At 39.7% G+C, this 19976-nt stretch overlaps 1 protein-coding gene across 1 annotated transcript in view; it reads right to left on the bottom strand.

Moving 5' to 3' along the window:
* PKHD1 (PKHD1 ciliary IPT domain containing fibrocystin/polyductin) overlaps nucleotides 1–19976 on the bottom strand; it is a 464388-nt gene that overhangs the window by 443640 nt on the left and 772 nt on the right. Inside the window, 10 exon segments of the mRNA XM_005552760.5 lie at nucleotides 2450–2520; nucleotides 3400–3439; nucleotides 4275–4339; nucleotides 5396–5470; nucleotides 6753–6831; nucleotides 9541–9598; nucleotides 13155–13263; nucleotides 15627–15777; nucleotides 16413–16490; nucleotides 18104–18243. Coding sequence (XP_005552817.3) covers nucleotides 2450–2520; nucleotides 3400–3439; nucleotides 4275–4339; nucleotides 5396–5470; nucleotides 6753–6831; nucleotides 9541–9598; nucleotides 13155–13263; nucleotides 15627–15777; nucleotides 16413–16490; nucleotides 18104–18155 — 778 coding nt within the window. The 5' untranslated portion in view covers nucleotides 18156–18243.

Genomic DNA, 19976 nt, shown 5'->3' with positions numbered 1-19976 from the left:
AAGATTCATTCCCTCCAGAGAAAAGAGGAGTTACATTTGTGTAAACTGAAGGTACAAAGGCTAGTGATGAATGGTTACCACTGAAAAATAGACATTTTAGGAGGTTATTTTATAATGCTTTTTCCCATGTGACAAAGCAGAGGAGACATATGGAGGCAAAGATTGATCCCTTACAGTCAGATACCAAAATTCACCACTAATCATAATAACCCCCTGCTTTTAACCTAGTATTTTAAAATTTCTTTTTTTTTACACTAGCACTGGAATTTTGTATTAGCTTTATGTGGAGATTAACACATTCTTTTGTCATGCATTCAAAATTACACAGATCAAAGACAAAACAATTTATGAAGTTCTTAAACTTTTAACGTAGTTGTAGATATTTGACAATTTTTTTCAACATTCACAGAGCACCTATTATATGGTATACTAGGGATATAAAGATGAATACAAACTAGTTCTTGTCCTCAAGAAGATCAGCATCGTAAAGCAGGTGTGCAAAACTATCATTTAATACCTTGGGTTGGAGAAATGAGAGAGTATATGAAAGAATGAGAAGTTTAGGAGTAGGATGGGAGTATTGAGGTATAGAAGAAAATGTTTAGAGATGACACTAATCTGAGTCTTAAAGGATGAATTAGAAGTGGCCTAGCGAAGAGGAGAAGGAGAGGGCATTTAAAAAGGAAAGATAGCCTGGGCATGGAGAGAAGAAATTGCATAGTGCATGCAAGTGTTGCTGGAGTATGACAGAGAGAGAGATAGAGCTGGAGAAACAGACAAGGAGGACGTCAGAAGTTTGGCCCACTTCTGGTAGGGGAGAGCAAGCCATCAGAGGATGGTGAGTAGGAGGGAACCATGCATCAGACATATGCTTGATGTAGAGAATGTGGGGGAGGGGCTTGAAGGGGCAGAGGGCAAGTCGGGGCCTCTAGAAACCACTGCAGCATGTAACACAAGAGGTGTTGGGGTCCAGAAACAGACAGTTGCTGTACAGATACATCATAAATAAGAGATAAAAACTGGCAGAAATTGTGATTGAATGGATATGGATAGGAGGAAGAAAGAGAAATCTTGGATGAATTCCAAGATTCTTGCTCCTCTACCTCTTTAGACGACTTTTGGCATAAGAAGGATAAGCACCACTTTGTCCATTTTAGAGATGCTTAATTGAGGCTCAGAAAGCTTAAAAGGCTTAACCACGCTCAACTAGTGATTGAATGTCAGCCCCCGAGGAGCTCAGCCCAGGGCTCTTCATGGCTGTCCACACCCTCTTTTCCTACAGCCTCCTCTGCTGTGAAGAAGTTCTGGTCTGTGAGTCCTGATCCCAAGAAGACATTGGCCCTGGAAATGTAAAAGCACTGTGTCGTCAGGGATACCTGTCAGCCTATCAATCATTCCAGGGTTTGATAGTGATGGGCAGGCTCACAAAAACCTTGGAGTGGAGTGGCAAGAAGAGTGTACTTCCCACCATATATTGGCTATGGACATAAGATTTGGAATTGGAACTAAACGTTCTAGCACTAAAACCTTTGGCTTTGGAAAAGATGCTTGTTTATCTGAGTCTGTTTCCTCATCTGTAAAATGGGGCTAATGTTAAACCATCTCATAGTTCAGTGAAATAAATATTGAGATTTTATGTAAAGCACTTAACAAGGTCTGACATTCTTCCTGTAGCAGCTATCACTATCACTATCACCTTGGGCGCTTCTTCAAACTTACCCCAAACAGACGAGTTATACTGTTTAAAGAAAGGAAAAATCAGGGTGAAAATTCAGCTGTTGCAGGACTAGGCTATCTAGAGGGCAAATGACATTTGCTCCATGGCCTGCGAATTATCTTGCACTTTTGACAAAGGTAGATTTTGATTGCTTCCGGAGTCTGAACCTACCTCACACAGTTCTTCAGTGGCTGTGTGACTGTATTCCATTCTAGAATCTAAGTATTCTTTAGTAGCCAGCTTTCTACTACCAAATTGAGTTCACAATTCCATGCAAGCTTCCAATTTTCACATTCTTTTTTTTTAGTATGACGGTTTACTCATCAGATGGTAACAGAACAGCTTAATGTCAATATTAGTCATAAATTGTTGAATGAATGTTCAGAGATGGATGTTGAAGTAACTGGAAAGATGTGCTTTAAGAGTTTTTAAGTGCCACCTTTTTTCTTTTACTTTCAGAACATAGAATAAAGCAAGACTCTCCTTTCTTTTATTCAGTTTATATCCATAGACTTTGTATAGAAGTATATTATCAAGACTCTTTTAATATATTAACTAAACCTGACATGGATACAAGCAATTTAATCTCAACCAAAACCACAAGGCTGTCTATGATTGTAGGGATAGCTTTGGGTGTTAATGGTCATCAAGAAATGGCCAAAAGATAGGGAAGGAGGGGCCAACGTTGAGTGACGCACAAGGGAAGGGGTACTTCATAAAGGGGAATAGTACCTGAGTGTGTCTGGTATAGGAAAAGGTCCTGTTTAGCACTGATCAGCCATGCCTTCTTGTGGACCATTGACCTTCGAAAAAGACAAAGTTCTGTTTTGAATGAAAATAGCATCTGGGATTGCATTTTTTTTAGTCAGCTGCCTGAAAGGAAGATTGGGATCTTCCTTCTATCGATCTTTAGAACAGTTGAAATAGCAGCTCCCTTGGATGACTAGAGAACAATACTACTGGGACAAAGTTGTTTTCTGATATATAAAATTGTCATATGGGAATAATGCCTGCTTCATAGAGTGCCACAAATGTTCAATGAAATGATGAGTGTGAAAGGGCCTAGCCCTTAGTTGGCCTATAATCAATACTCAATAGACATTAATTTTATTTCTTCCAAAATGAGAACGAGAGAAAATCTCCATACTTTGGGCTGTAGAGCTATATATAATTGCCACTGCCATTACAATGCAATTATTATCAACTAGACCCTGCACTTTTAACAGAAACACTTGTCAAATTATATAGGGACAGAATGTAAGGTAAGGATTCAGAAATCCAGAATCCGGATTTGTCACTTCAAAGTGTGATGAAATGTGGACCCCTTCCCTTTTGAAGAAGGCACTTCCTGGATGGTACAATGTATTTCATGAAACCATGTTCCTTATAAGATACTTGTGACAGTTTTCAACCTACAGTACTTGGAAATTACTTAAGATTTAATTTCCAAAATTCTGCACCACCACCATTTCGAAACACACATTGCCTACAGATTAGTGACGAGGACACAATTTTTTTCACCGAAGTAAAAAAAGTCAAGGAGGTACATGAGGTCTCATTATACTATTCTGTTTGTATATGTTTAAAATTTTCCATCGTAAAAAGATAAAGTAAGCAAGATGAGAGAGATAGATAATATAAAATGAAGACAAATTTGCCTATTTCTATACCCAGTTACTTACTTTCCTTTATTAAATACTGAGAAGCTAACATTCTGGGAGCCTGTAACACAAAGAAACACACATTAACTCAGGAATCTGCATGAATCTTCTGGGCCAGGCCATTGCTTTCATAAGCCCAAAGACTCCAACATCATCAAATTACCAACCAAACCTGTAATTTATTTACCCCCCACCACCAAAACAACACCTCATAAGCTTAGCATCATTAGCAATGTGGCCTTCTAGCAATAAAAGGGCAAATGTAGTATTGCATAGCAGGGAAGAGCCCAGGCTAGATGGAGCATCATTTAAATATTGATCTACTGGTAACTAACTTCAATTTTTCTCACCTGCAAAGCCAAAAAATTCCACCAACTTCACAGGTTGGTGGCATTAAATTAGTTTCTATATGAGCTGTTTCATATAGTAGTGTTTTCCAGGGAATTCTTTTTTTTTTTTTTTTTTTTTTTTTTTTTTTTGAGACGGAGTCTTGCTCTGTAGCCCGGGCTGGAGTGCAGTGGCCGGATCTCAGCTCACTGCAAGCTCCGCCTCCCGGGTTTACGCCATTTTCCTGCCTCAGCCTCCGGAGTAGCTGGGACTACAGGCGCCCGCCACCTCGCCCGGCTAGTTTTTTGTATTTTTAGTAGAGACGGGGTTTCACGGTGTTAGCCAGGATGGTCTCGATCTCCTGACCTCGTGATCCGCCCGTCTCGGCCTCCCAAAGTGCTGGGATTACAGGCTTGAGTCACCGCGCCCGGCCTCCAGGGAATTCTTAACAAATAGTAATTATTGTTATTATTATTATCCTCATGTGAACCAATCTTGCAATTGTTTTTGTCTGGATACAGAGAAAGAAATGGATAAGACTTTAAAATTATGTTACTTCTCTAACAGACCGATGTAATCGCCTTCCACATGGCACTGCAGAGTCCCAAGACCATGGTCCTCCTGGATAGGATAACTAAGGAAAAGACAAATGGAGGTAAGAATGACCAGACAACTCACCACCAGAAGATCTGACTCTTTAACCAGGAAAGTAGAAAGCAAAAGGAAAAACAAATTTGCCAGAGAAAATGGTAGGTACTGAAGGTATAATGAGTTCATTAGGGCAAATGCTTAGGGTATTACTAACTAGTGTATATATAGGGTAATACTAGTTAGTAATACCCTAAGCATTTGCCCTAGTACTAACTAGTATTACTCTAAGCACTTGGTCCTTTCTTTTCAAATGTGTCATATGACAAGTATAACAAAACCTTTATTTTAAAAAAAATCTGTTATCAAGTATGAACCCCATAAAGGACAATTCTGACCAAACAAAATGCAGACACAAGGAAGACTACACACAAGTGTAGAATTTGGCTCTACTATACACCAGCCCGAAAAAGTGAAACCATAGGGTGTCATTCTTGTAATGGCCTCAAAGGAAGGGCAACCCACCCTGTCCAGAGTGAAGTAAAAATACAGTAAAACGTTGGGTCTTTAAACTGGAGAGTGTAGAAACTTATTCCTAAATTTTTAAGTTATTTCTACCTTTGGCTAGTCACTGAAGTATAGTGGTTAAGATCATGAACTCTGGGAGCTGATTAGTTAGACAAGGTTCAAATCCCAGGTCTGCCACTTGCTCTCTGTGAGACCTTGTGCAAGTTACTTAACTTCTCTGTTTCTCAAATTCCTCATCTGTAATGTGAGACTAGTAATCATACATACTCCCAAGATTATTGGGTGACTTCAATGTAAAGCATTCAAGCAGAGCTTGGCCTATAGTAAGCCCCTAACAAGTATTAGCTATGTGTTTTCAAGGAAGGTTTTGGCATCCACTTCAATATGCACTTTGAATCAATCCCTGTGTCTTTTTCAGTAGTCTAAAGATAAGGCAGTAAATAGCTATGTGTGATTTATATTTTTAAAAAAACAGATATGTGGTGAGTGGGGAGAGAAAGAGAGTGTGTGTGTGTTGTATCCATGTGGAAGAACTTACAAGCATATGCATTGGCAAGATAAATAAGACACTCACCAGCTTCCCGTCTGCCTATTTACAAGAGAGCAAGGAGTAACCCATTTGTCTCCTTGAGCTTCCAAGATCACTGGGCTGGATTTTGAAAAAAAGAAAAAAAGGAAAACAAAAGACAAGGGATAATTGTGCAATGCTCCCAATAAACATTCCTCAAAAAACTCAGAGGAAACATGGCTATGAACATTCTCCTCTGGATTTTTCTGCACTATTGCAGGTGGCTGAAAGCAGATGTCAAGTCAAATTCTCAGCAGAGTAGGGGTGCACTCATGGCTCATGCTTTCACACTAAACAGAAAATATTTCTCCCTTCCCAAAAACCTTCAGAATCTCCACACTGGCTACATTGGTTCCACACAGAGATAATATTGCATTTATGCCTTTATTCCCCCTTTCAAAGACTATATCCCAGATGATGGCTGGGATGGGACCAACTAGCAAATGTGGCACATTCCCAAGGATGTAGTAGGAGTTTCTACCCCCTACAACAAGAGTAGTTTTCTAGTAAGGTAGGTTGACCATTGCTTAATGCCAGAAATGTAAATCCTGAGAGTAATCAGATCATGTTCTCTTCAACTAGGGCAAAATCAGACAAATGGAATAGAACAGAAGAGGATGCCCCCAACCCATCCCAAGTGAAGGAAAAATTAGACACCATGTATAGAATCTACGCAGCTGAGCATATAGTAAGATTATTTTCCGTCTACCTTATAAATCCTCAGTACAGTTGCTTCATTTGTTGAATGATTACAGTTGCTTAGAGCTTCTTACAGCCTCTACAATTTCAACACTTTTTGTCTTGTTCTCCTCTCTCTCTAGTGTGGATGATTTAATAGTAACACTTTCCACCACATCTCCAGTGAAGAAAGTCATGTTGACATCCTAATCATTCCCAGAAAACATTAAAAGCTCTATGGCTTTTAGTACCTGTGTCCACGTTTTCCTCTGATCCCACTAATACAATTTTTAAAGCACAAATGGATAACAACCAAATAAGAAAGTTATAATGGGCTTTTGGGTTTACACATCATTTTATAAAGAATCTATTTCAGCCTCAGAAACAAAGGAAGGAAGGGTGAGAATTCAAAAAGAAAATCCACAGATGCAATTACAGTTCATTTCACACTGAGCCCAGAGTGACTAGTTGTCAGTAAATAAATGGACCAACTTAATCGACCAGTTGCAATTACATTAGCAAAGTTTGCTGAAGCCCAGCTCATGAGGGACCATAAACTGCAAAGAGAGGAAAATAGCAATTCTGTGCCAACTGCTTACAATTTATTGCCATCAGGGAAGCTGGTCCCAGGAAGCCGTGCAGCATGTATGTAACTAGTTAAACACAAAAACAAACACACGCTTACCTATCAATGTATTCAGCATCAAAATCAAAAGTTTCCAATCTTCCGGTCATAATCCAGCCATATACATGTATTAGTTTTCCTGTTTGAAGAAGGAATTTTTTTTTAATTTAATGGACTCAGCTCAAACTCAATGTATAATTTAAAAAACCATGTTTCTTTTTGGTTACATATACTCAATATGGCAAAACAGGTCATGACCCAGAAAATTAATACTTTTAATAAATTGTACAACAGTAAGGTCAAGGGTATGATTTAGTGATAAATATTATAAAATATAAAAGCTAAAATAAGCTATTGTTTCCATCACAGACTTAATCATCTATGCATGGAGCACAGAAGGAATAATGGGTCTTCTTCACAGTCTCAAAGTGTGAACGTTTCAGAAAGAAGGGGCTCGTCACCACACACTGCCCTGTTCCATTCTCTTGGCTCTGTGGAGACCATCCATCCAACTGAGATTTAAGAACATGTGCCTTGGGTGCTCCAGGCTTCATGAGGCTTTCCTCTGGGCACTTGCTAAAATGAACAGGCTTTTCATATGAAGAGGCTTATATCACACAATCTGATGGGTCTTCAGGGATCCCAAGTATATGCCTTCCAAATAATTAGAATATTTAACCGTGTCTACTTAAACCATCACAGGCAATGTTTACAGGTGACAGAATGTGGGTTAGGGAGATAAACCTCAAGTCAAAGAATAGAAGAGAAAAGGGTACTGAGGGACTAATGAGGTCATGAAATCCAGAAAACTGAGCCTCTTTATAGACATTGAAGGCCACCAAAGAATGCAACCAAAAAGATGTTCCCTTCATATTGCACTTGTGTGTTATTAATAAGAAGTGACTTTCATCTGCATCTTTAGTGAATGACCCTCACTAAAATAATAGAAACCTTCCAGAAGGTATTACGGCCACCATTTTGTAGGTGCATGGGTAGAATGACCTAATAACAGGCAAAGGTCACAGAGTTGGCAGAAACCTGGAGTCTCAAGTTTCCTGTTACTGCTAAAAAAAATTCTGGCAGAATAATTCTAATTTCAATAGGGCCAAATGATCAATACCCTAGCCTCGGTGAGTATGACTTCTAGCTTTGACAGGCACAATTTTAAAACTAACAAAAGGTTGTAGAAATTAGGAATTTCTGTGGGTTTTTGTTTTGTTTCTAAACAAAGATAGCCAACAGAGGCTGACAAATGGCCACACCAGAACACGGTGCTGGGGGATTCCATGTCATACTGGAAAACTGCTAACCACGTATACAAACCCAACTGCTCAGAAAGCATCACCCCTCTTGTCCCTACCACCTCCCCCATCTCCCTGGCTGCTACACTGGGCAGGCTTCCCAAATGAAATGAGAGTATTCATCTGGAAAGTGATTATAAAGATGCAGCCGTGTGAATCCTGCCCAGGGGGACCACTCCAACCCAGCCAGCCACCAATCCTTTCCCCAGAAGGTGGAAGAGACACGGAGCAGAACTCCAGCTTGGTGGGAGAAATGGGCTTGGCAGATCTGGGTGCCAGCTGACATTCCATTTCACACCTCTAACGGCCGGCTGCTTCCTCATCCCTCACCCTAACAAGACTTCTGCTATCTAAACAGGAGTTTCTAACACCAGAGCAGCAGGGACCCAAATGACTGCATGTGATTTTCACAGACCACATCCCTCTTTCATAAAGTATCAGGTCCTGATTATTCAGACAAATGGAAAGGAACAGATCTGTGAAAATCCCGCATGAGTAAGAGCATGCCAAATTCACATTCTCTGAAATATAATTTAAATTCACTCATACATAATATGTGTCTATACACACAAACATAGAACATATAAAACGCTTTTCAATAACTTAGATCTTCATTCTGACATGCTTGAGCAGTTGAGCCAATCAAAACAACAAGATCCATCTATGCATTTAGACACAACTATAATAAAAATTCAGCAACTTTTTAGCACACTCATACCATTTTGGAAACCCTAACAAGTGGAAAACCTTAAATAAAGGTAGGAATTTGGCAGGAATCAGACAGCAAATTATATATAATCCTAGTTGTGTTTACTACTTAGTTTTAAGGCAGATTTAGCAATCCCTGAATCCACTTCTCAGTTGCAATCCCTTCTTTTATGTAAATCCCCCAGCTTTATATAATCTTCTTTTCTATCCTCCTGGCTTTTATATATCTGTGTGCTCTCTAACTTTATAAACAAAACCCCCAGATGAAGACTAAAGTTAACGACAAAATGGTGAATATATGGGCCACTCTGGATTCTGGCTGTCTGGTTCAAATCTCAACTGTGGTATTTATTATCTGTATGACTTTTGGCAAATTCCTTAACCTTTTGCTACCTCATTTCTTCATCTGCAAAATGGGAATAAAAATAGCCCTTCTATTATCAGGTTTTTGCGAGGATCTAGTGAGACATCTGAAGAGCTTAGACTGGCTCCTGGCACACAGTTTAATAAAGGTTTATTATTATGTGAATGATTACAAAGTTAAAAGCAAGGATGACTCCTCTTTCCTCCAGTCTCCAACATCAACTCGTTTGATTTTGCTGTCCTCTTTTTCTTTTCATGTTTGCATTCCTTTTGTTATCAGTGAAGTAACAGAGCAAAAGTGCCCAGAAGTAAAACCAAAGCACGTTAAAAATGAACCAGAGGTTGAGTCTTATTTTCAAAACAGCATCAAAGAAGCAGCTAAATTTTCCCACTCATAAAAACCACTCACCTAGGTTTGCAACAAGCTTTGGCAAAGAGATTCACAATTATTCCTATTTTAATAGAAGATTTCTTACCTGGAACTCCACTTGGCGGATAAACTTGGTGAACGATGGGTGTCTGCGCCTTGGAAAACTGTTTAGAAAATAGTACCACAAGTGAGCATGTCATTAAAATATTCACAAACACAGGAGGCACAAGCCATTCCTCAGACAGCATTACTTGAAGGTAATAAATGGTTACATTTCCTTGTGTCACCCTCACATCTTTCTAGTTCTTTTTATCCTTGTAATATTTCTATGAAACAGGAATGATGGATATTATCATATTTCTCCTATAGATGAGGTAGAGGTAATTTGATTAAGGTCACATAGCCCTCTATTCTGTACCATATTGTCCAAACCTTGACAAGCCTATTTCCACCTGCCCACCTTCCATACCCAAGAACACATGTTACTAGAAAGAAAGGTAGACAGGTCTTCATGCAGAACATCAGTCTTTTAATTCCATTGTTGTAATTTGATGTTTTGAGGCCTTGAAGATTTTGATTTTTCTAGAAAGGAATGCACTTATTTAATTGGATCAAAACTTAAATCATTAACAGCCAGCACCTTGGTAGGTATCAGTAAGCTACAAAAAATGAGAAGCTGGATAGGTACACAACTGAGGCACTTACTAGAGAAGTGGAAGGTACCTGCTGTGAGGAAAATGACTCAAAAGATTCAAGGAATGGGAAGCAACATTGTTCTTCAAGAAGGAGGAAAGCAGCATCAATGGGAGCAGTGGGAGCCTGAGAAAGCCTGGCAGTGGCACTCCAAATCATCTTACAATGCCCCCTGTCCCCAAAGCACACTCTCTGCTGACCATAAGCTCCATGAAGGCAGGGACAATGCCTGACTGAGTCGCTGCTGTGTCTCTGTGCATAGACTAGTATGTAGACAACATTCGAATTTTTGTGAATGGATAGACTCGCCCAATCTGGATGACTGATATACTGCCTGGAAGGAGAGGTGAGAATGAGACAATCTCAGGAACTCCATCTCACCTGTAGGCATCTGGGTTAATCTAAGATTAGTGCATTACTCCATCAGGAAATCACACCAGGGCCAATGTGATGGACTGGCCAGACCAAGGCTTGACCTGTGAGCCAATGACTTACCTAGGAAGAGACCTAGTCTCCTCCTCCCTCCCCCTCGCCAACCCCTTCTAGATGCCTAGACTACCACCATTCCATACAACCTACAGTGCTTCCCATTTGCAAAACAAATTACAGCAGCAAATTGTTTTGTTTGGTCTTCTTTCAGAACCTCAGGATTCCCAGAGAGAATATCACCAAACAATAACTCAGTTGTTAATCAACAGCCCTAATCAGACATTGAGAATCAACAGACATTTCAACAAAGCTGATGGTGGCTTGCCAGGCATAGGTTTTAAGTATTGATCCATATGCTGTATAGTCTGCCGTGAAGGCTAATTTCCTCACTTTCTAAAGGAAAGGGTTAGAAAATAGTTCACAGAAAATATGTGCTGTCAGGGGGTCAGAATAACAATGTTGTTACTTCACAGCTTGGGAACTGGCTCTGATCACACCAAAAGATAAAGATTAATACAGTTACACACACACCTGCCAAACATTCAGTCCCCACCCCAGCCTCCCAGCCAACCACTGCCCCTAGGCCTTCATACCAACATTATTTCAACTGGACTATATCATAGGAGCCTAGTGAAGTACAGTAGTGGTTATTGACCTATCTCACAGATGTTTAGAAGCTGAGGCAGCTGGAACAACTGAGTCCAAACCAAATAAGGAAGCATACCTCTCTATTTCAACCTGAAATCTAAGAACCAGCACTCAGTCTGTAATCCTTCTACCAGACTTCCATGGGAAACAGAGCAACCCCTTTATTACTCCCTCCCAACACCTGAGATTGTGGTGAGGCAGCCTTGGGGTTAAACCTCAAACAGGGCTTCACTTGTGATTCTCTCTGAGCTGACACAACGTAACATGGTACATTTCTAAGAGAAACAGGCCCCTGGTCACCCACCAGGCTAGAGACATGACAAAGTGAAAAATTAATGAGCTTCCAAATCAAGCTTCCCGCATGCTGATCCTCGGGCCCCAGTGTGGTCAGTAGAAGCAGGAGAGAGGAGAGGAAATACAGCAGATTAGGATGAGAAAGCTGCAGCCACCAGCTGTGTGATCAACCTTCTGTGAGTTATTCAAACTTGTCAGCGCCCACAGCAGGCCCTTTGCAGTGGACTGGCAAGATGGGATTAATTTTTAATACTCATGGTTCCCCGGTCCCAGTCCCAAAACAAAGAGACACGCCGTGTTTTATTTAGCTTGGAATGCTTCTCATTAACTGCATCCCCTGGTGATTTTTCATCAACTTGCCAAGATAGTTGAACCACTGACGGACTTGTTTTCTTTCATGTGCAATTTTAGGAAGTGTTTCTTTTATTTCCCCCTCTCGCTCCTAACCAATCTTTTAATAAGCAGGAAAACTACCATCTGGGGTGAAAAGGATCATGGTGATTAAGAAGCATGCTTGGACTTCTCTCTTCTGTTATGTTCCCTGAGACAGGATAGAGGTGGTGGTGCGGCTCTTAGTAAGAAAGAATGATATAATGTTTTTTCTTTCTGCTGCATACGTGCAAAAGCAAAATTCCAGAAAACAAGATTCTCTTGGATTAAGAAACAAGTTATTAAACGGAAGCAACAGCAAATTCCAAATTTCAAAAACAAATAGCCTATATGGAACACGGATCGTAGGAGAGACGAATTTACAAGGTGAAGCCTTATTCTGAAGGAGCATTCATTAGTGACTGCATTGTATGTTTTGAAACAGCTTTAAACAGAGGTACCCCAGGTGAAGTGCAACCACATTGACAGAAGTACTGCCAAATCTCTGCTTTTCATAAACCATCTAGGACTTACCTTTTCGGAGATCGTTTAAAACTAATCTGAAATGGACAATAGACTGAACCAAATATAAATGAACTCCCAGTATAGGTATCAAGGCTGTAAAATAAGACAGGCATGGCTTCCTAAACTCTCTCTCTCTCTTTACTTCCTTTTTGATCTCCCCCAGCAAGAAGGAGAATTTAAACAGCAAATGCCCTTTTGGTTCAGTGTTGGAAAGACTTAACAGAAATATACCAGGAAGCAGGGAGAGAGGTAGAAATTGGGTCTCCTCACCAAGAAATGTGGGTCCTTGAGTGTCTTCACCATGCTGAGACTCAGCATGATCCGAGCTGTAAAATGAAACACTGATCCACAAAGGTAATCTTGGTGGCCCCTCTATGGGCTTCCGTTTAGATGAGAATTTAGAGTCAGATGCAGGTTCAAGTCTTGGTTCTGCCAGTTACTACCTGATGACATGGGCAAATTATTTAATCTCCCTGAGCCTCAGATTGTTCATTTGTAAAAACAGGACAGTGAATAGCTACCCCATAAAATTGTGAGCATTGAATTAGATAATGTACATAAAGCATTTAGCTAAAGGCTGACATAAAAGCGTTCAAAATTCATCTTTCATTAGTATGATCTAAGAAACTCTCTCATTACTATCCACCATTTTCTTTTAACACGGTCAAGCAGACACTGTGGCTCATTTACAATTTGCCTTTCAATAACACAAGCACACCCTCAGACTATGTAAACATACCTTCCTCCAACCTTAGAACCCACCTTGAAGGTACAGCTGTCTCGTGGTCCTGGACTTGGGCTGCTTACCAACTGTCCCCCGAAGTATGCTTCCAGGGAGTACAGACCCTCGTGTGCTTCAGACAGCAGAGATCTGAGGACAGAAAGTGGAAATCCTTATGACTCAAAAGCCATGAATTCCCAAAGCTAGGAGCCCACTTGCCACTTCAAATTTCCTCCATGCACTTGTAAAACAGAGCTAACCAAGGATTCTTACCAGCCACCTTTCACCTTAGATCCACTCATAATTATTAGACTTTAAGAACTGAGTCCTTCAGCAAAAAAATGTTATGGTTTTTTGTGTTGAAACTCCCTGAATTGTTTTTAATATTTCATGTTTCTCAGAATCATAGGTTCATCGGACTTTAAGAATTAGAAGAGACTTTGATAATTCCCCATTTTCATGGTTTAAAAAATGTTAGAAAAACTAAGAGACTTATGTGTAGGAGCTTCAAAGGTTAAGGGCAAAGTGGGGCTTGAATCTAGGCTCTTTCTGATAATTGTCCAAGCAGCCCATAAGCACTTCATGTAGCCATCAAAACAGAGAGTCCTGGATCTTCTCTCCTCTACATAAATTTTGCAGTGGCTTCATTGCCACCTGATGCTGACATCCATGTTGATTTTTGTAAGAGGAAGAATATGATGAATAAGAAAGAAGCTATATTTAAGACGTGTCTCCTCTCCAAACCTTTCCAACAAAATCTTTAGTATGACCTTAAATATTTAGATCTGAATAGTCCATTGTGTTAGCCCCTAGTCTTATGTGCTTATCAAGCACTTGAAATGTGGGTAGTCCCAATTAAGATATGCCATGATTATAACATCCATACTAAATTTTGAAGACTTGGTATGCAAAAAGATATAAAGTATCTCATTATTAATTTGTATATATTACATATTGAAATATTTTAGATATGTTGACTTAAATAAAATACATTATTAAATTAATTTCACATGTTTCTTTTGACTTTTTCAAGTGGCTCAATAGAAAATTTTAAATTACATTTGTGTTCACATTATATTTTGATCGTGAAGTGCTGCTTTTGATGCTGCAATGGCTGTTTCAGAGAAAACAATTATGTGTTTTTATGATAATGATGAGTAAGACAGTATTTTGTTGATGATAAACTGTACATTTTTCACACTTAATTGAATCTGATATTTGTCTTCCAATTAATTAGTATATTTAATAAGGTCATATTTCTTTTCTTTAAAAAGATGACATAAAATCAATGGTGCATCCAAAAATCATTAGTATGTTGGGATAAAGGAGATAGGACATGTAAATCTCCAGAGCTTTGACTTATTTCATGGCAAGTCTTTGCAGAATGTCTATGCCCAAATGCACCATAAAACCTAAGGGAAATATATAACCCAGTTTTAAAACCAATAGTAGTGCTATAAAAAAGTTAAACTCAACAGACATTTATTGAACACCTTCTAAGGTATTGCACAATGCATCATGAGGACTACAATGGTGAGATTAAACACACTCCCGGCCCTCAAAGAACTTAATTCTGTGAGGATGAATCTGACAAGTGGGTAACTGACATATAAGTGTTATGAGAAACTCAGAGCTGAGGCACAGGGTCACTAAGGCTACACATGCTGTACCTTTGTGTAAATTACAAAAAAAAAAAAATCCCTTCGGGGTGATGAATTGCACAAAAAGTGTGGGTCCACACACATACACCCTGTGGATGAATTACTACAAGTTTTTCCTTCTCCTTTCAAAAAAGAGAAAGATAACTTAGTTGAGTGTTCAGGGAAGAGGTGGCATATGTGGTGTGATTGGTGATTTTGATAGCCAAACATGGAAGAGGGGTGACTTCCTCAAAGAAAGAACAGAAAAGAAAAGAAAAGAACGTGGTTTTTTTCTCTTAACCAATCATCCCCTTTTATGCACTTTATTTACTCATGCCTAAGACATGAGTAAATAAAAATGAACACGAACTAGTCTAAACTTCACAGGGCAACAAGAAGTTGAGTAGGAAAATAGATCCCCTGGAGTCCTATAAAAATATTTTCTAAATAGAGGTAATGTCAAACTCAGCAAATAGAGCCTAAAGCAAATTTCCTTTCTAACCAGTTTGGGGTTTATGTGCAATCATTGTAATTATGTCTATTCCAAAAGATGAGTATTTGCAAAGGCAAAATGGCACCATTTATTAAAATCTTAATAGCCATAGAACTCTGCAAAAAGAAAAAAAAAATGGAAACACAATCCAGCCCCTCCTTATGAATATCTCAAAGTTCTTCCCCATACTGTCATCCTCCCTTAAGCTCTAGATCCCAGCTAGGGACCTTTTAGAAAGTATATTCACATGAAACTTTTTTAAACAACTACAGCTGGCAATTGAATCACAGCAACAGTTGCTCTAATATGTCACCAAAAGATACTGAGATAAGCAAAAATCCCTCATCCTGTCTGGTCTTCCTATTCCCAGACAGGTATACCTGGTCCGGCACGTCACCACAGGCAAATCCAAGAAAACAGGAAAGACGTCACAGGGGATACTCGGCAGTGCAGGCGCCACCATGTTCGTGTTCACCAGGTGTATCTCCAATTGAGAGCCATTGTTGGGGTAAAGAACACCCGACTCCAAACCTAAAGCAAGGGAAAGAAATCTCAGGCTGAATAGAATTGTCATCGACACAGGATAGTGTGAAACTGTGCTAAGATCCTGGGGGCAATGTAAGACATTAAATTTACCCAAGGATTAAATTAATACTCCTAATTTCCTCATAGCTTCTGTATAAAGGAGTTTTCTCATTTATGATTTTATGAAAGAGTTTTCTCTCTTCAGGTTCACCTAAATCCAGAAAAGAATTTTTCAGCCCTCAGATTTACTCTTTACTCTGCTGGGGATGGATATTCAAAGGAATGATGTAGAAGCTCCCAAGTAGAAGACTGTCTTTAAGGAAGATAGCCAAGGTTCTGGGAGATGCATTGCTGAGCACTATGCTACACACTTCCACATCATCTCATGCAGAAATCCCAGAGTCCCATCCCACAGCCTGGAATGGGAAAGTGGACACAGATGTGTCATGGCACACTGTGCTTTGCTTCCGTGACATTAGCAAGCCAGTATCTAGAAAGACAGAGATTGGTCCGTCTGTTCATCTCCCTTCAGGCCCACTTTTACACCTGTCCTTAGACAACGAAGAAAACCAAAGACTCACATTCTTTAGGATTGTGGGTCAATACGTAAGAAACATGCACTTGGTAAAACCCCAACCTACCATCAAAAATGACTGTAATCCACGTTCCCCCTGCAAGGCTACCTTCTTCAGGTTCAATATGTAAACTCAGGTGAGGTACTGTAAGTAAGTGGAAAAAAACATTGGTTTTGAAGGTCAGATTCAACCACTACCTTCCCCAATATTTTAAAGCAAAATTTAACCTGCATTAGAATCACTAGAAAGGTTTGATTAAGCACAGGTTGCTGCGCCATATCCCCAGAGTTTCTGGCTCAGTAGGTCTGGGGCAGGCCCAAGAACTTACATTTCTAACCAGGTGCTGCTGGTGTGGGAAACACATCATCGGAAGCCCCATTTTAAGGAAAATTTTAACCAATTCTTCTCATCTTAGACATTCAAAAACCCTGCATTCATCAGGACAATTCTGAATTTCTACTTCCTTTGGAAAGAGCCTCAGGGACATATTTGGGTCCTAATGAAACCCATACTATCTCTCTGTGCTCTCTTTTCCACTCTTTAATCAGGTGGCCATATTTCCCTATAAAGATCACCAATTATCTCCAGTCCCAGAGAGAAAAAAAAGACTTCCATTAGGTTTGTGCAGAAGTAATTGCTGTTTTGCATTCTTTTTAATGGCAAAACTGCAATTACTTTTGCACCAACCTAATAGAAGCTGTTCCTATTTCAATTCTCCTGCTTAATATACTGTCCTCTAGTTTCCCCTCATGATGAGAATGTCTTCCCAAATGAATACAAAATTCCCTAGATTTTTGCCGTGCCTGCTGAGAGAGGGGATGAAGCATGGATCATTGCTGGAATTTCCTTTTGTTTAAAAAAAAAAAAAAAACCAGTAAGGAATTTATATGCTAGGCTAGATTGGATTCTCCCATATAGATCACCAGCTAAGCATGGGCCTTAATCAATCCCTCCATCTTTGAAGATGTTCCTGGACATGGCTTGATGAAGGAAAGGCCGAGTTAAGGAAGCCAGCAAAACTCACTCAGCTGCTCAGTGAGGTAATAAACAAGGAAAGTGTTACCGACAGAACAATTTATAGTTTCTTTATCAGAAACTGTGTCTAGCCCAGGACTACCATATACAGTTATTCTCATGACGCACTTCACATCTGAGGGTGGTGGGGAACCATGGCACATTAGCACAGCCATTCATGGCAGCCCCAGCCAGACTAGACCTTCCTCCAAAGATGATTAGATACCTCTATCTAAAGAAGCCCAAAAACAAATGCCATAAAAAATACAGAGGATAACCCCCATTCACAGAGAAAATTGAACAGATGATTTGAGATAACACAAGCAGTCTAATTATTACGACAAGTTATTCTCTTTGGGAAGGTCGGGCAGTAAAATCTAAAAAGAATTACATCACGTAGCCCAAAAGGAATTATAAAAGAAAGATTATAAGTTATTGTTAAAAGCTCTGCTTCATCACTGGCCATTAACAACTGAAGTATACAGTCATAACATTTCAGTATGTAACCTCAACTGTTAAACAACAACCCAAAAAACCAATTATCCAACAGATAATTTAAACCCAAAAGCAAATACTTTAACACCTCCTCTAAAAACAATATTTTTAATTCAATTTTTTGATTGGCAAGTTAAAAATGCATATATTTATGGTATACAACCAAAATAATACTTCAAGTTTCAATATTAGTTCTCAAGGTAACCTATTGTGTTATCTATAACTCCTTCAAAACACATTCTACTGACCTGCCAAAAGTAGTGCTTCAACACCCATCAGAGAGATCAGCCACGCAGTCATCCTGTCCACTTAAATCAATACTCTTAAGATTGCTCAGACATTAAAAACATTTTCAGTTTTGATTGGAGCAGCATAGCTTTTGTGCCTTCTAAAAAATAAAAGACGTAAAAAAATTACCATTTTGTTTACATACTATTATTTTGCTATACTGAAACCTGGAAAATTAAGGAGATGAGGTAAACATGGTCTTAGTGTCTTCAAATGGACCCACCATCTTTCCAAGTTCAGGAGAAAAGGATCGTCTAAGAACCTTGCATAAAATCATCCCCACTCTGCCCTCCATGTGCCACCAGCTTATTGTATGCGTGTCCCATCAACTCATTTTAAGCTAGATAAATAATAATAACCTTTTTCATTAACTCATTATGGAATAGAAGCATGCTTTAAAAAGAATTCTAGAAATTACAATTCTAGTTCGTGGTGGGGTGGAGTCTGTTTTGCTTTGCCCTGTGCTGCCGTTCCAGCTTTCCCTCGTGCTGCTCTCCAGTTTGAACCCTGCACTGCAGCCACGCTGTTCTCACCGTCACTCAGACAAGCCTTCCACACATCAGCCTCTGCCTGGGCCCCTGCTGGTCCCTTCCTGGATTCCCTCAACTCTCTCCGTGGTCTCAGGAGATCCTGGCGCACCTTCGCGGGGCTGCTCAGGAGCCCCTCCTCCGCTGATTCTTTCCTCGGCTATTTCCACAGCCTTCCTAGTGTGAAAGTGTGAAGGTCCCACACAGGGCTTAGTACATTGGAGTGGATGAATACATATTTAAATACCCTAAATCTGGGTTTACCTAATCTGAGATGAACAGCTTGCACTCTCCTGTGGGATGGCAGAGTCCTTGGAAGCCTGGCGGAAAACTTACGCCTTTGCACCCTAACGCCTGCTCTAGGGAGAGTGCCGAGCTGCTCTCCAGCACCCCATGGCAGAGGGCATAGACAAAATCCTCTTAAAAATAGCGCCTCTGAAATTTTCTGAAAGTTTGAAAATTACAGAATTAAACAACCACATGTACTACTAAATACACGTTTTACATATATATTTAATTATGCTTATGTTTATTACATATACAAATATAAATATATTTAATATATATACACATACACACACACTTTGTGTGGGGGGTGTGGGGGGGGCAGGGTCTCATTCTGTCATTCAGGCTGGAGTGGCATGATGTCAGTTCACTGTAACCTCCACCTGCCAGATTCAAGAGATTCTTATGCCTCAGCCTCCCAAGTAGCTGGGATTAGAGGTGTGTGCCACCACGCCCAGCTGATGTTTGTATTTTTTGTAGAGATGGGTTTCCACCATGATAGCCAGGTTGGTCTTGAACTCCTGGCCTCAAGTGATCTCCCTGCCTCAGCCTCCCAAAGTGCTGGGATTACAGGCGTGAGCTACCACACCTGGCCATTTAATTTATATTTTTAAGAAAATACTGAGATTAGCAGAGGTAGTTACATCATTTCTGAAAACATAAAAGCCACAAAACACTCCCCCCCCCAAAAAAAACTGCAAAAAACTTGCAATAAACTTATCTTACAGGCATGTTCTGATTGAGACAGCTCAAAATCTGTAATCACATCTATTTAATACAACACTGCAAACATTTATTTTATGCCCACTACATGCTAAGCACTGTACTAAGAGTTGGGAAAACAAACAGATAGTCTGTGTACCTGCCCCCACTCAACCCCCGTCATTACCAGATAAGGTAAGTGTGGAGGCTACTTGGATTTAAGAAAGGAATTCTAGTATTTTCAAGTGGATTCAGCAAGTGTTCCTTTTCGTTGCAAAATTCCCAACTTTTACATCTATTTGAAATAGAATTCAACTTA

The sequence above is a fragment of the Macaca fascicularis genome, chromosome 4 (genome assembly GCF_037993035.2).
Source record: "Macaca fascicularis isolate 582-1 chromosome 4, T2T-MFA8v1.1".
In the NCBI taxonomy this organism is placed as follows: domain Eukaryota; kingdom Metazoa; phylum Chordata; class Mammalia; order Primates; family Cercopithecidae; genus Macaca; species Macaca fascicularis.
This window is presented reverse-complemented; position numbering and strand designations above follow the sequence as displayed.